The sequence below is a fragment of the Ahaetulla prasina genome, chromosome 4, assembly GCF_028640845.1.
Source record: "Ahaetulla prasina isolate Xishuangbanna chromosome 4, ASM2864084v1, whole genome shotgun sequence".
NCBI classification, from domain to species: Eukaryota; Metazoa; Chordata; class Lepidosauria; order Squamata; family Colubridae; genus Ahaetulla; species Ahaetulla prasina.
The window spans coordinates 150,550,551-150,565,547 of NC_080542.1; the positions used below are offsets into that span (position 1 = coordinate 150,550,551).

The 14,997-nt window shown below is 56.0% G+C and overlaps 2 protein-coding genes across 3 annotated transcripts in view; one reads left to right on the plus strand and one right to left on the minus strand.

Annotated features, from left to right (window-relative positions):
• Positions 1–7,275, plus strand: part of ASIC3 (acid sensing ion channel subunit 3) — a 41,537-nt gene extending 34,262 nt beyond the window's left edge. The window contains exons 3-11 of the mRNA XM_058179417.1: positions 971–1,098; positions 1,222–1,372; positions 2,106–2,162; positions 2,246–2,399; positions 2,900–2,991; positions 5,903–5,982; positions 6,259–6,330; positions 6,694–6,737; positions 6,919–7,275. Of these exons, the coding sequence (XP_058035400.1) occupies positions 971–1,098; positions 1,222–1,372; positions 2,106–2,162; positions 2,246–2,399; positions 2,900–2,991; positions 5,903–5,982; positions 6,259–6,330; positions 6,694–6,737; positions 6,919–7,000 (860 nt within the window). The 3' untranslated portion in view covers positions 7,001–7,275. The remainder of the gene's footprint in view (positions 1–970; positions 1,099–1,221; positions 1,373–2,105; positions 2,163–2,245; positions 2,400–2,899; positions 2,992–5,902; positions 5,983–6,258; positions 6,331–6,693; positions 6,738–6,918) is intronic.
• Positions 7,276–7,428: 153 nt separating this feature from the next.
• Positions 7,429–13,284, minus strand: CDK5 (cyclin dependent kinase 5). 2 transcript variants are annotated; one of them, XM_058179416.1, is made up of 12 exons: positions 13,125–13,284; positions 12,872–12,960; positions 12,549–12,616; positions 10,467–10,527; positions 9,588–9,644; positions 9,368–9,463; positions 8,844–8,918; positions 8,401–8,497; positions 8,230–8,299; positions 8,037–8,097; positions 7,841–7,921; positions 7,429–7,722 (listed from the first exon to the last, which is right to left on the minus strand). In XM_058179416.1, exons 1-12 carry the CDS (start codon positions 13,159–13,161, stop codon positions 7,636–7,638), a joined length of 879 nt encoding a protein of 292 aa, XP_058035399.1. In that variant the 5' UTR covers positions 13,162–13,284; the 3' UTR covers positions 7,429–7,635. The 2 variants fall into 2 exon arrangements, with proteins under 2 accessions (XP_058035399.1, XP_058035398.1); XM_058179415.1 differs by lacking the exons at positions 12,549–12,616; positions 12,872–12,960; positions 13,125–13,284 and adding exons at positions 11,362–11,429; positions 11,685–11,804.
• Positions 13,285–14,997: the final 1,713 nt, after the last annotated feature.

Genomic DNA, 14,997 nt, shown 5'->3' on the forward strand with positions numbered 1-14,997 from the left:
GTGCCACCGGCTACCAGCTGCTCACCACAGTGAAAGGCGGGACGGGCAATGGCTTGGAACTGATGCTGAACATCCAACAGGACGAGTATCTGCCCATCTGGGGGGACACCGGTCAGTGCTCCCTCCCTCCTGAGACCCTCGTGCCCCTACAGGGCCCAGGGCCCCCCTCCAAGAACAGCAGCCTGGAGGCTCCTGTTTGCCCATTGAGAAGGGGGAAAGTTTCGTCGGGGGGGGCAGGGCTCCTCTCCGTGTGGGGGGGTCTTCATCACACAATACACAGCAGGCAGGCAGTGGCGGGGATCTCCAGGGGGAGACGGTAGGTCAGCAGCCCCCTCCCTGGCCCACGAGGGAAGAAGAGCATTCGCAGCCGGGGCCAAATGGTACCCAGGACAGGAGCCTTCTCCAAGCAGGGTCCAGGAGCTCCTCTGGCAATGGGGAGGGGTTTCCCTCTTGACCAAGGAGAGACCCATCCCCTCTCCATGCCTTGTGGCAGATGATGCCCCCTACGAAGCCGGCGTGAAGGTGCAAATCCCACAGGCAGAACAAGTTTGATTCACTAAAATTGCAATCCACTATGAAAATAGATGTTTAAAGATGCTACACTGGTTGGACGCACAAAAGAAATCAGCAGACAGCAAAGAGGAAATGTGCCAGCAGTTTGGGGTGGGACATCAAGCTGGTGCCCTCCCAATCGGCCCGGGCCACCAAGGTCAACCATAGCCCTGATGCGGCCTCAGTGGAAATGAGTTTGACACCCCTGCTATATTGGTTTTAGGAAGGATGCTTGCGAAAGCATTGGAACAGGTTGCGAGAAGGGACGAGGAAGAAAAAGGAACCGAAATCAGGTTTTAGGGTGTTCTTTGAAGACAGGAAAGATCAAAATTGTGCAGAGTCAAAAGGAAGGAATATAAAGTTGGCTTATTTGGTCAAAGTTAAAAGTGAGATGCTGTTCTCTCTCGGTGCCTTGCAGATGAGACCTCCTACGAAGCTGGTGTAAAGGTGCAAATCCACAGCCAGAGTGAGCCGCCTGCCATCGACCAGCTGGGCTTCGGAGTAGCCCCCGGCTTCCAGACTTTTGTGGCCTGCCAGGAGCAGAGGGTAGGCCATGGAGGGACACAAGGGTGGTGGGAGTGCATCCCCTTCCTCTCCTCTCTGTCCCCAGAATCTGGGGACCAGAACTGGGGACCCCGGGCTGACCTCTTGCCCTGCCTTTTCCCACAGCTCTTCTACCTGCCGGCCCCCTGGGGGGACTGCCAGGCCAACCCCGCCGAGTCGACGTTCTTCCCCAGCTATAGTGCCGCCGCCTGCCGGATCGACTGTGAGACACGGTACCTGGCAGAGAATTGCAACTGTCGTATGGTGCATATGCCAGGTCAGGGCGGGGTAGGAGGAGTGGGGTGAGGTGGGGTGGAGGGCTGAGATGGGCCCCTTCTCCAGGCCAAATCAGAATTGAGCTGGAAGAGACCTCAGAAGTCTTCTAGTCCAACCCCCTGCTCGAGCAGGAGATCCTGACAGAATCGTACAATGATGGATGGGACCTTGGAGGTCATCTAGTCCAACCCCCTGCTCGAGCAGGAGATCCTGACAGAATCGTAGAATGATGGATGGGACCTTGGAAGTCATCTAGTCCAGCCCTGTTAGAGCAGGAGTTCCTGACAGAATTGTAGAATAAGGGAAGGGATCTTGTAGGCCTTCTAGTCTGACCCCTTGCTAGACCATTCCAGACAAAGGGCTGTCCAGTCTCTTCTTAAAAACCTCCAGTGATGAAGCACCCACAACTTCTGGTGGCAAGCAGTTCCACTGGTGAATTGTCCTCATTGTTAGGAAGTTTCTCCTTGATTCCAAGTTGCTTCTCTCCTCGATTAGTTTCCATCCGTTGCTTTTTGTCCTGCCATCTGGTGCTTTGGAAAATAAGTGGCCCCCCTCTTCTTTGGGGCAGCCCCCCAAATATTGGAAGATGCTATGATTTTTATTTTATGCCCCTGTTTATGCAACCAAGGATCGTGTTAGCTCATTCAGCCGCTGCCATGCACGGCTGGCTCAGGTTTACAGGATCGACAATTCAGACTCCGACGTCCACTGATCTTTGCTCTCTACCCGGACAGGCAATGCCAACGTCTGCAGCCCGGAGCAGTACAAGGAATGCGCGGATCCTGCCCTGGGTGAGCCGGGACCCTCCTGGGATGGGGGGGTTTGTGGGGAGAGCGCTTGTGAGCAATTCCCCCTCTCCCCTCCTTTTGTCCAGACTTCCTGGTGGAGAAGGACAACAGCTTCTGCTCCTGCCAGACTCCCTGTGAGATGGTGCGCTACAGCAAAGAGCTCTCCGTGGTCAAGATCCCCAGCAAGGCCTCTGCCAAATACCTGGCCAAGAAGTACAACCGCAGCGAGCAGTACATTACGTGAGCGTCCCCTGCCCTGTATGCCATGGGCCCCACACATGCGTGGGGGAGACCCAGCCCTGCATGGGCTCCACACGCCTGTCACTCAAGCTACTGGCCGGCCATGGGCGGGTGGGGGCACTGACCAAGGAGAAGCCTACAGCAGAGGTCGACAACCCCCGGGCTTCAGCCCAGTACTGAGACATGAACCGTTCAGAACCGGGCTGCAGAAGTAGCGGGCGAGTACGCACACCTATGCATCCTCAGTTACAGGAGCAGCGGGCGAGTGTCTATGCGGGCCTGCAGCTCAAACAGATGCAGCTGCACAAACTTACATACCGTTCACGCAGCTGCACACACATGCCTGCCGCTCATTTGTGGGAACTCGTCCCTTCTCCCCCTCCCATGCCAGTCGACAAAGGACTCCAGTTCAGAAGGGCAACCTCAAAGGGATCCCAAGTATGCCCACTGCCCACTCCCTTGGCCAAAGCTGCGGGTAACCTTCTGCCTCTGGTCACCAGGGAGAACCTGCTGGTGCTGGATATCTTCTTTGAAGCCCTGAATTATGAGACCATCGAGCAGAAGAAGGCCTACGAGGTGGCCGGCCTGCTGGGTGAGTGGCTGAGGAGCGGCAGATTGGAGGGGGGGGGGAGAAGGAGGGCCACCACCCTCCGACTTTTGGGACAGGGGGATCTTTGACCTGTGACTGCTTGGGAAGGGCAACAGACCTCTCTGGGCTGCACAGTGGGATTCTCAGCATGGATAGATGGATGGATGTAGATAGACAGATAGATAGATGAGAGATAGAGATATTGATGGCTGGATTGATGGACAGACAGACAGACATAGATGGATGGATGAAGAAAGAGAGAGTGAGAGAGAGAGAGAGAGAGAGAGAGAGAGAGAGAGAAATGGATGGATGGGAGATGGACGGACAGATGGATGGATGAAGGGAGGACCTTCAGGGCAGACTAAGGAAGCCATCCAGAGCAGTCCTGCCACAAGGATATGACGGAATCGGTAGCTTTTCACAATTGGTAGCTTTTCAAAGGAGCCCTTTGGTTAATTCCCACAGAAAAGCAGATGTATTGAGGGAGGGTTGATGGTTGCAGGAAACCCTATGGCTCTCCCCCTCCCCAACAGGTTTTGGATCCAGGCTTGCTAGGGGTTCCTCCTGCCCCTGGCCACTTCCCCTGTCCTCCACAGCTGTCTGCTAGGCTTGCACGCCAGGGGACGAGCCCGCTGACCCGCTTTAAGCAGAATACAGGAATGACCTTTGCCTTAAATTTCTCGGGGCAGCTAAATCAAGGGGGCACCCTCCCCACTCAAAGAGCGCAGCTCCTTCAAATCAGAGCAGCAAAGCAGATGCAGTAGGACAGGAGCACTGATGGTGTTCCCTAGAATAGAATAGAATAGAATTTTTATTGGCCAAGTGTGATTGGACACACAAGGAATTTGTCTTGGTGCATATGCTCTCAGTGTACATAAAAGAAAAGATACGTTCATCAAGGTACAACATTTACAACACAATTGATGGTCAATATATCAATATAAATCATAAGGATTGCCAGCAACAAGTTATAGTCATACAGTCATAAATGGAAAGAGATTGGTGATGGGAACTATGGGAAGATTAATAGTAGTGCAGATTCAGTAAATAGTTTGACAGTGTTGATGGAATTATTTGTTTAGCAGAGTGATGGCCTTCGGGAAAAAACTGTTGTTGTGTCTATTTGTTCTGATGTGCAGTGCTCTATAGCGTCGTTTTGAGGGTAGGAGTTGAAACAGTTTATGCGAGGGGTCTGTAAATATTTTCACGGCCCTCTTCTTGATTCGGATACAGGTCCTCAATGGAAGGCAGGTTGGTAGCAATTATTTTTTCTGCAGTTCTAATCATCCTCTGAAGTCTGTGTTTTTCTTGTTGGGTTGCAGAACCGAACCAGACAGCAAATGACAGACTCAATAATTCCTCTGTAGAACTGAATCAGCAGCTCCTTGGGCAGTTTGAGCTTACTGAGTTGGCGCAGAAAGAACATTCTTTGTTGTCCTTTTTTAATGATGTTTTTGATGTTAGCTGTCCATTTTAGATCTTGCGATATGATAGAACCTAGAAATTTGAAGGTTTCTACTGTTGATACTGTGTTGTCAAGTATTGTGAGAGGTGGAAGTATGGAAGGGTTTCTCCTAAAGTCTACCACCATTTCTATGGTTTTGAGTGTGTTCAGTTCCAGATTGTTTTGGTTGCACCACAAGGCTAGTCGTTCGACCTCTCGTCTATATGCGGATTCGTCATTGTCTCGAATGAGACCAATCACTGTTGTGTCATCTGCGAACTTCAGTAGCTTAACAGATGGATCATTGGAGATGCAGTCATTGGTATACAGAGAGAAGTGGGGAGAGCACACAGCCTTGGGGGTGCCCTGTGCTAATTGTACAGGTATTTGATGTGATCTTGCTTAGTTTTACCTGCTGCTTCCTGTTTGTTAGGAAGCTTGTGATCCACTTACAAGCCTGTTCCGGTACCTGTAGCTGGTTTAGCTTAGTTAGAAGAACGTCTGGAATGATGGTATTGAATGCTGAACTAAAGTCTACAAAAAGGACCCTTGCATAGGTCTTTGGAGACTCAAGATGTTGTAGGATGTAGTGCAGAACCATATTAACAGCACCATCTGTTGATCTGTTTGCTCGGTATGCAAATTGCAAGGGGTCTAACAGTGGATCCGTGATGGTTTTCAAGTAGGAAAGCACTAGTCTTTCAAAGGTTTTCATGACTACAGATGTTAGAGCAACTGGTCTATAGTCATTCAGTTCCTTGATGGTGGGCTTCTTCAGCACTGGGATGATGGTAGAGCGTTTGAAGCAAGAAGGAACATAACACATCTCTAGTGATTTATTGAAAATATGGGTGAAGATGGGGGCCAATTGGTCAGCACAGACTTTTGCTAGAAGGGTCATGAGACGTCTGCAAGGAAAAAGTCGTGCTCAGACCACGAAGGACCACACGGTTCTCCTCCTCCTCCTCCTCTTCCTCCACCTCTACAAACTCCACTTCCTTTTAGCACTGATGATATTACCTCATTGGATCATGAAACATCTCCAAGGAAACCAAGACTCAGAGACCCCCAAGGACCTCCCCAGTCCTCCTCCTCCTCTTCCTCCTCCTCCCTTTCTCCACCTCCATAAATAGCTCTGCGACCATTACATCCTGAGTCTGAGACCGGCGCATGAATCAGGAGCTATGGCGGCACAGCAGTTAGAAAGCAGAATGGCAGGCAAACGCTGCCTACTCCCAAGAGTTCAATCCTCGCCGCATCAAAGATTGACTCGGCCCTCTGTCCTGCTGAGGTTGGCAAGATGAGGACCCAGACAGTTGGGGGGTAAGACGCTGAGAGGGCCTCAAAGCATTGTGAAGCGGTACATAGGCCTTAAGAGCTTAGAGTGCTATGAAATGGTGGCCCGTCAGCAGGCCAGCAATTCCAGGAGCGGCCCAGGAAGTTCTGACGGTGCCCGCTTTGCCTTTCCAGGAGACATTGGGGGCCAAATGGGTTTGTTCATCGGTGCCAGCCTGCTTACCATCCTGGAGATTTTCGATTACCTGTATGAGGTGAGTGGCATTGGTGGTGGTGGGAGGAGTTGCTTGGCGTGACTTCTTCGGGCAGGGGCAGGTCACTTCCCAACACCCCCACCAAAGCGGACGGTGGCAGGGCAGGACCAGGCTGTGGATGCCAGATGGAGGTGCCAAGCGCCCTCTTGTTCTGCCCCCTTCTTTCTGCCCACCCGGCTGGAAAAACCACTGCCACCCTGAGCTTGGCACTGTCTCTCTCTCTCTCTCCCCCCCTTTCCTCGACTGCTATGCCAGCCCTTCTCCTCTTATGGGCAGGTGCTCCGGGACAAACTCTTCAGCTACTACCAGGGCAGGAAGGAAGCCCACCACAGCAACAGTGACAACTTGGTAGGGACCCCCTGCTCTGGCCACAGCGAACCCCGTCCCCAACTCCCCATCCGGGAAGCAGAAACCTCACTCCCTCCAAATGGGTGCTTCTAAAAACCATCTTTGGACACAATTGGGGAGGGTCCTTTGGGGTCCCGGCAGCGACAGGGAGTTTGGAGGAGGAGCTGTCGTGTCTGTGGGGTTCTTCCTGTGACACCCTCAACGGCTCCCCCTCCTGCTTTTCAACACTGGCGCCCAGCTGCCAGGGGTCTCGCCTCATTGCTGTTTCTCCGTCCCTGCCCCCTTTCTCTCTCCCCCACCCCTGCTTTCACCCCATCGCTGCCCCTCCAACCCCACTTCCATTTGGCATCTCATCTGTGCCAGGAGTACGTGGATCTCCCCCGCGGCCAGCTGCCCCCTCCGCCCAGGTAGCGGTCGGCTCCCACCCACCCATTCATGCGTCTCGGGTGGGATCCCTCCCTCCCCCCTCCTCAGCTTCGGGCCGCACAACCCAGAGGGAAAGCGGGAGGCGGGGAAGAATGGGCCGAAGCCGGGGAGAGCACTACAACACCCACCCACCCAACTCCCCACTTTCTCCCCGCTCCGCAGAGCGCCCGCCATCCGCTGCGCGGCCACTCGGACAGTATCATGGGATACCCCACAAGTGGACTACCTCGTCACGCCACTCTAGGCAGCTTCGAGGAGTTCGCCTGCTGAAGAGACCCCCCGCCCCTCCCACAAGGACGGATGGACGGACCCCTGACCAGCTCCAGGACAGACGCCTATAGGGGGCATGATGCCCCACCGGGGACCATTGCGCTCTGAGTGGAACCCGCCCAGCGCTCGTCTGTCAATGCCACGGAGAGAAGACGGAGCTGCGGGGCTCCTCCGGCGGCCCCTTCCCCAAAATATGTGTCTATCTGTCATTAAAGGACCTCCTTGGGAACAGCATGGTTCTCCGACTTGTGGGAGGGTGGGAGAAATAGAGGAGGGGATTTCCTCTAGAAACAGAGGACCGTGGGAAGCGACCGGTGGGGGAATCTTTGCCCTTGGTGGGCAACAGCAATTTCGGCTAGAGTGGGGAGGGGGCCCAAGGGAGCAGGCGAGGAAAAAAGCACATTTTATAGAACAAAGCAGCATTTTATAGCATTCACAGCTATTCACATCAAGGGTGGGGGAGTCCTGATCCCGGCTGGTCATTCCCACCACCCGGAAGGATTTGGCCCCCCGCGGCTGCTCTGGAAGGGTTGGGAAGGAGGGAAGGCAGGAGGGAGGGAAGGCACCACATGCCCCCCCCCCTTCACAGCCCTCCACTGCCACAGACCGTCAAGGGGGGCAGAAGTCAGTGAAATATGGATGTTGTAGGGCATCTTCGGCTGAAATCCGGTGCACCGGGTTGCATTTCAACAGGTTCTGCCAAGCCAAAGAGAAAAGGAGAGCAGGGACCCTTGAAAGCATCCAGGAGGAACCAGGAAACCCCCCACCCCGCCATGGCCAGAAGGGAGGAAGGGCGGGGTTGCTGGGAACTCACCTGTAGCAGGTCCCGTCCTGTCGTACTCAGTTTTGGCACCACGTTGACCAGCGACGTCGTGGCAGGATACATGGGGTAGGGCTGAAAAGGACCGGGCAAGATGAGAGGCGGGTTTTCAGGCCCAGAGGTCAGCTGGAAGCCCACCCCCACCCCAGATCCCAAACCTCCCCTTTCATGGGGAGGGCTGCCTCCTGACCTTGTAATCAGGGAGTTTGGTCATGCCAGGCCACTGCTCCTCTGTGGGGGTCCCCAGCAGCGTGGAAGAGTCAAGGATTGGGGGAAACGTTCACCTGTCCTGCCCCCCTGGAGACCTGTTTCCCAACACGCCATTCCCTCCCCCTCGTCTGACTCTTAAGTTTCTCCCCGCCCCCACCCAGCGCCAAGGATATCGGAAGATGCGCTTCAGTTGGTCGTCGACATCGTTACCCGGGAAGAGGGGGCGCCCCGCGTTCGCCAGCTCTGCCGAGGGAGAGGAAAGAGTCAGAGTCCCCAAACGGACTCTCTCCCCTCTCCTTGCTCTCAAAACGGGACCCCTGCTCCACCCACCACCTTAGCCTCACCAGCGAAAATGCAGCCAGCCGACCACATGTCGATGGACGTGGAGTAGAGTTTGGCCCCAAAGAGGACATCGGGGGGGCGATACCAGAGGGTCACCACCTGTGGGGACACACACACACACCCGCCCAATCGATCGGAGCTCAAGGTCAGGGAGCAGAAGACCCCGCCCCCTTTCCTCCCAAACAGGGACAGAGAACAGAGCCTCCAGAACGATTATGCAGAGATTATGCAAGGGGTTGGACTGGATGACCTCCAAGGTCCCTTCCAACACTGATTCTGTTATAATGTCACCCCCACCCCCACCACCCCAATCCTGGAACAAACCATTCCACCCTGGAGCTCCAGGCAGGAGCACCCTCCGGGGGCAGGGGCCTTCCTTCTTGGGAGTGCAAGGGTACCATCAGGGGATGCCCCCCCCTTCTTCTCTGCCATGGCCTCTGCTCACCTCTGCTGAATAACAGCGCACCGGGATGCCAAAGGCCCGCGCCAGCCCGAAGTCTGCCAGCTTTAGTTCCCCATTCTGCCCCCAAGAAAAAACAGTTAGGGCGGGGGGCACGCCAGAACCCCCTTCCGGCTTGACACTGGGTGGTTGGGGGAACGACCCTCCCTCTCCAAATACCCATCAATTCGGCTGAGCGGGAGAAGCCTTGGCACAAGAATGGATTTGGTCCAACCTTTGGGGGGGGTCCCTGCCCAGAAAAGGGTCTCCATCCTCAAATCGGGTAGAGGGAGGGAGGGAACCCCAGGAGGAGGTGGGGCGGGGGGAACGGGATCTCCAGATTTTGGTACCAATTCTGCCACACACACACAGACAGACAGACCAGGAGCTTTCCTGGCACCACCAACGGCCAACTGTGTGTGTCCGGTGCCCGCATGGATTCCCTCAACGCAACTTCAGGGGAGTGGGGTGGAAATGGCGGTGCCCATCGCTCCCCCTGGCAAAGGACGATCCCTCCCCGTTAAACTCACCCGGTTGATGAGGAGGTTCTGCGGCTTGAGGTCCCGGTGGAGGACGTTCCTGCTGTGGCAGAAGCCGAGGCCCTTCAGCAGCTGGTACATGAAGGACTGGGGGGGGGGGGGAGAGGGGAGGCGGTGTGCCCATCAGCCAGCTTGCCACCGGCCTGATGTTTCTGGGGCAGCCGGAGGTCCCGCCGAGCACCCGGTCTCCAATGGTGTTCGTTCGTCTTACCTTCACAATCTCTGGGTCCAAATCGCCATTGCAGCTGTCGAAATACTTCTTCAGATCCTGCGGGGGGCGCCAGGGTCAGCGAAGGGGGGGGGTATCTTCTAACAGGGTGTGTGTGCGCGGTATGGCCACTTCCCCCTCCTTCCATTTAAAGGGGGGCAGAATTTAGGAGTGGTCCCAAGGATGAAGCCCCCTCCCTAAGTGACAGGAAAAGGGAACTGGGCCGGTTGGGGTTGCTTCCGTTCGCAGCGAAACGTAAGTCCTTGAATTACGACGGTTCCCTTAGTGACCGTTCAGCATTGCACGGGTGTTGGAACAAGGCGACTTTTGCCATTAGGACCGTCCCCGTGATTAAAATTCATGGCCACCCGGTTCATATTATTTAACGATGGTCACCAGGAAGCGAGGTCACGCAATTCCTCTTTGGCGACCGTCAGAAAAGCAGGAAGCCCGATTCGCTTAAAAAAATGGTCCCTGAGGTTGATCCACTGTGGGGATTCGCTTAACAACAGCGGCAAGAAAGGGTGCAAAGGGGGGTGAAACGTACTTCACACATGTCTCACTTAGCGACAGAAATTTCACGGTCATGTCGCCAACTGCGTGTTCTGTTTAATGGCCACCAATACCACCAGCCCCCACGAGAAGGTATCCTCCCGCTTTCCTTCCAACCCCTTTGGGATGGGTCACCCTTGCGAGGGGGGTGAGCCTGGGATGGCCGGGGTGGGTGCAGGAGAGTAGGAAGAGGGAGGGGGCGTGGGTGAATGTGGGGCACCAGCTGCAGAGTTGGGGGGCCAAGACCACCACAACCAATCAGGAGATTCGCTTCTGGGGCAAAAGGGAGATTTGGGATGCGGGGATCTCCTTTTACGCCCATCGCCTTACTTGGTCACAGAATTCGAAAACCAACGTCAGCTTCTTGTCACTATGCAGGACATCGTGCAAGCTGCAAGGGGAGAGGGGGGGGCAGTTTGGGTGGGGGTCTTCACCAGCATCCCCTCCCACTGCTCTACTGAACATGGGACTGAGAAAAATAGTGGGTCCCAGAACGCAGGACCCAGTCAAAGCTGTGGGTCCCAGAATGCAGAACCCCAATAAAGCAGTGGGTCCCGGACACTCCCAGAGGCAGGGAGGCCTGCCTGGGTGTTACCTTATGCCTCCCACCGACCCGTACGCTCTCACAGAGAGGGACTTCTCAGGGTGCCGTCCGCCAAGCAATGTCGGCTGGCGGCCCCCAGGGGAAGATCTTTCTCTGTGGGGGTTCCCACCCTCTGGAACGAACTTCCCCCGGGTTTACGCCAAATACCTGACCTTCGGACCTTCCGCCGCGAATTGAAAACTCATCTATTTATTCGCGCGGGGCTGGCCTAAATTTTATCTAAATTTTATTTTTATTGGTTTTAAATTTATTATTAATTTTAACGGGTTTTTTAGTTATATATGGCCATTTTTATAATAACTTTTTTAATTAGTATTTTAAATTGTATATTTTGTACTGTTTGTTTTTATCTTGGCTGTACACCGCCCTGAGTCCTTCAGGAAAAGGGCAGTATAAAAATTGAATAAATAAATAAATAAATACCTCTGCCTGGCTTCCAACCAGTTCTTTGAAGCCCCCTCCCCTCAAAGGAACACTTCCACCCATCCACCAACTCATCTGGAAGGGGCTAAGAGAGCAGCTCCACTCCCTTGGTCGCCCTGACCTGATCCTGGTAGGATGAACCCTTGCCCCCGCCTCTCCTAGAGGGGAACCCCCTTGAAGCCCCCTCCCCACACTCACCGCACAATGTTCTTATGTTTGAGTTCCTTCAGAAGGCATATCTCCCGCAGCGCGGAGCTGGGGACGCCCTAAAATACAGCAGGGCCGGGATCAGAGTGCAAATCCCCCCCCTTTTAAGGCAAGACACCCCCCCCAGACCCTCGAAGATCCAAGGAGACAGGTGGGCCCCCCGATTCCGCGTGGGGGGAGGGGCGGGCATCCTGCGGAGCTGTCAATGCACCAGGCGCGGGAGGGGGGGGGCGCGGCGGGAGTGGAGGAAATCCCCTCCCCACACAGGGCAGGAGACGCAGCCCCCAACCCACCTCCCCCACCCCCAGGCTTGCCTCGTCGTCGTCATCCAGCCGCACCCGCTTCAATGCCACGATTTCGTGGGTCTCCCGGTTCTTGGCTTTGAAGACTGTCCCGTAGGTGCCTACGAAGGGCGGCAGGAAGCATCGCTCAGAGACCCCAAGCCCCTCCCTCCATCCTCGCTGTACACGGAGCTCTATGAGGAGGGGTCTCTTAGACCCTTAGGGCTGGGAATCCCACCCCCACCCCATGACACCCCCGCGGGTGGACGCCCACCTCTCCTAGAGGGGAACCCCTTGAAGCCCCTCCCACACTCACCGCACAATGTTCTTATGTTTGAGTTCCTTCAGAAGGCATATCTCCGCAGCGCAGGCTGGGGACGCCCTAAAATACAGCAGGGCCGGGATCAGAGTGCAAATCCCCCCTTTAAGGCAAGACACCCCCAGACCCTCGAAGATCCAAGGAGACAGGTGGGCCCCCGATTCCGCGTGGGGGAGGGGCGGGCATCCTGCGGAGCTGTCAATGCACCAGGCGCGGGAGGGGCGCGGCGAGTGGAGAAATCCTCCCACACAGGGCAGGAGAAGCAGCCCCAACCCACCTCCCCACCCCAGGCTTGCCTCGTCGTCGTCATCCAGCCGCACCCGCTTCAATGCCACGATTTCGTGGGTCTCCCGGTTCTTGGCTTTGAAGACTGTCCCGTAGGTGCCTACGAAGGGCGGCAGGAAGCATCGCTCAGAGACCCCAAGCCCCTCCCTCCATCCTCGCTGTACACGGAGCTCTATGAGGAGGGGTCTCTTAGACCCTTAGGGCTGGGAATCCCACCCCCACCCCATGACACCCCCGCGGGTGGACGCCCACCTCTCCTAGAGGGAACCCCTTGAAGCCCCTCCCACACTCACCGCACAATGTTCTTATGTTTGAGTTCCTTCAGAAGGCATATCTCCCGCAGCGCGGAGCTGGGGACGCCCTAAAATACAGCAGGGCCGGGATCAGAGTGCAAATCCCCCCCCTTTTAAGGCAAGACACCCCCCCCAGACCCTCGAAGATCCAAGGAGACAGGTGGGCCCCCCGATTCCGCGTGGGGGGAGGGGCGGGCATCCTGCGGAGCTGTCAATGCACCAGGCGCGGGAGGGGGGGGGCGCGGCGGGAGTGGAGGAAATCCCCTCCCCACACAGGGCAGGAGAAGCAGCCCCCAACCCACCTCCCCCACCCCCAGGCTTGCCTCGTCGTCGTCATCCAGCCGCACCCGCTTCAATGCCACGATTTCGTGGGTCTCCCGGTTCTTGGCTTTGAAGACTGTCCCGTAGGTGCCTACGAAGGGCGGCAGGAAGCATCGCTCAGAGACCCCCGAAGCCCCCTCCCCTCCATCCTCGCTGTACACGGAGCTCTATGAGGAGGGGGTCTCTTAGACCCTTAGGGCTGGGAATCCCACCCCCCCCACCCCATGACACCCCCCCCCGCGGGTGGACGCCCACCCTCTCCGATCTTCTCCAGTTTCTCGTATTTCTGCATCGCTCGTTCCCACGCGAGGGATGTCGCGCGACCCCAGCCCAAGCCGGCCGACCCTCCCTCCTTTCCCGGCGCAGTTCCTAAAGATCGGGACTGCAACTCCCGGCATGCTTCGCTCGGAGGGCGGGGCCGCCGACGCCGCCTCCTTGCAAAAAGATTACGGCTCCCGGCAGGCATCGCGCCCAAGCTAGGCTTGGAGCCGCCGGTATTTCGGGTCACCGCGCAAAACCATAGAATCTCAGGGCTGGAAAGGATCTCGGAGGTCTACTCAAGGATGCCATCCCGTGACAGAACCATAGAATAAGAGTCGGAAGGGACCCCGGAGATCATCTAGGCCAACCCCTTGCTCAAGCAGGAGACCCTTACAGAATTAGAGAGTTGGAAGGGACCTTGGAGGTCATCTAGTTCAACCCGCTGCTCAAGGCGAAGACCTGCCCTAGAACATTTCACCTGATCCAAATTTAGACACTTGGCAACTGATTCCTATTTACGACCGTCGCTCTGTCCCCGTTGTCGCCTGATCTGACATTGCGACCTTCTGACCACCAAAGTCAATGGGGGCGCTGGTTAAGCCCGCTTCGCATAATGACGACGTTACTCCCTGATCCACCACAAAGAAATATTGCGCTCACCAAGAGACGATTTGGGCGGGGTGCGTGTGTCGTACGTCGAGGACTATCTGCCTTCAAGAGGGCGGGGCGAGGTTTGCCCCGCCGTGCACGTGGCGAAGGCTGAGCTCCATCGGCGCATGCGCGGCTACAGCAAGCGCTAGAAGGTCGGAATTGGAGGGGAGGGAGGCTGCAGTCTGGAGGAAGGGGGTTCTTTGGGGTGGGAGGCTTGGTCCTATCTTCCCACCCCCACCCCTACCCCATTCAATGCAGGTCCTGCGGATGGCATTTGCCCCCAGGGCAAATGTTTTGTCTGCTTTGCCACCTCCAGATTTGGGGCCGGGCTGGTTGCGGCTAGCCAACCGCCTGTGAGTCCCCTCATTTCCACCCCCACCCCCAAGAGAGATGCTTTTGATTTCTCAGAGAGTTTGCAACATCTTTTTCATCCTACTGCCACACGTCAGTTTCCTCTACTGCTGTTGCTGACGCCGAAGCCCTCTAGTATCCCAGAACGGGTGTCAGCCCCTTCCTCTTCTTCTGAAGCCCCTCCTGGGATGGGGGAGCCCCTTCTTAACCTCTCCCCTGTACCCCAACACCCCCCTACCCCCCATCTGAACCCCAATTGGTGGTTGGCTCTCTCGGGCTGCTGTGAGGGTCTCACAGTCCCTGATCTCCCCCATCAAGGCCACCAGACGTTCTCAGGAGACCCAACATTGGTTGGTGGGTTCTCCCCCTCTCCTCCTCGCAGGCTAGGCTCTTGCAAGGATTGGGGGGCACTCTTGAGGTTCTCTAGTCCAGTCCCGGCTCAGAGGGGGAATCCAGGTAAAAGCAATGGAGTGGAGTGGAATGGAACGGAATATGGAATGGAATGGAATGGAAAATAGAAAATAGAAAATAGAATGGAATAATAGAATATAGAATAGAATAGCTAGAAGGGATCTTGGAGGTCTTCTAGTCCAACCTCCTGCTCAAGCAGGACAATGGCCCTTTCGAGAAGAGGTGCCCGCATGTGGGGTCTTTGGGGCTGAGCTGCTCTGCCCATTCAGAGGCGTCCTCTGGCAATTGAGGGGGGTATCCGATTGAGCGAGGAGGGGGGGCAGGGCCCTCTGCAGGATTCAGCTTGGTGCCCTGACCATCCTCTGTGCCTCCACTTCTCACAACGCGGAGCGATTGCTTTTCTGAGTTCAAAATTGCTTGTTGTCATCTACAGGTAGTCCTCAAACGTACAACC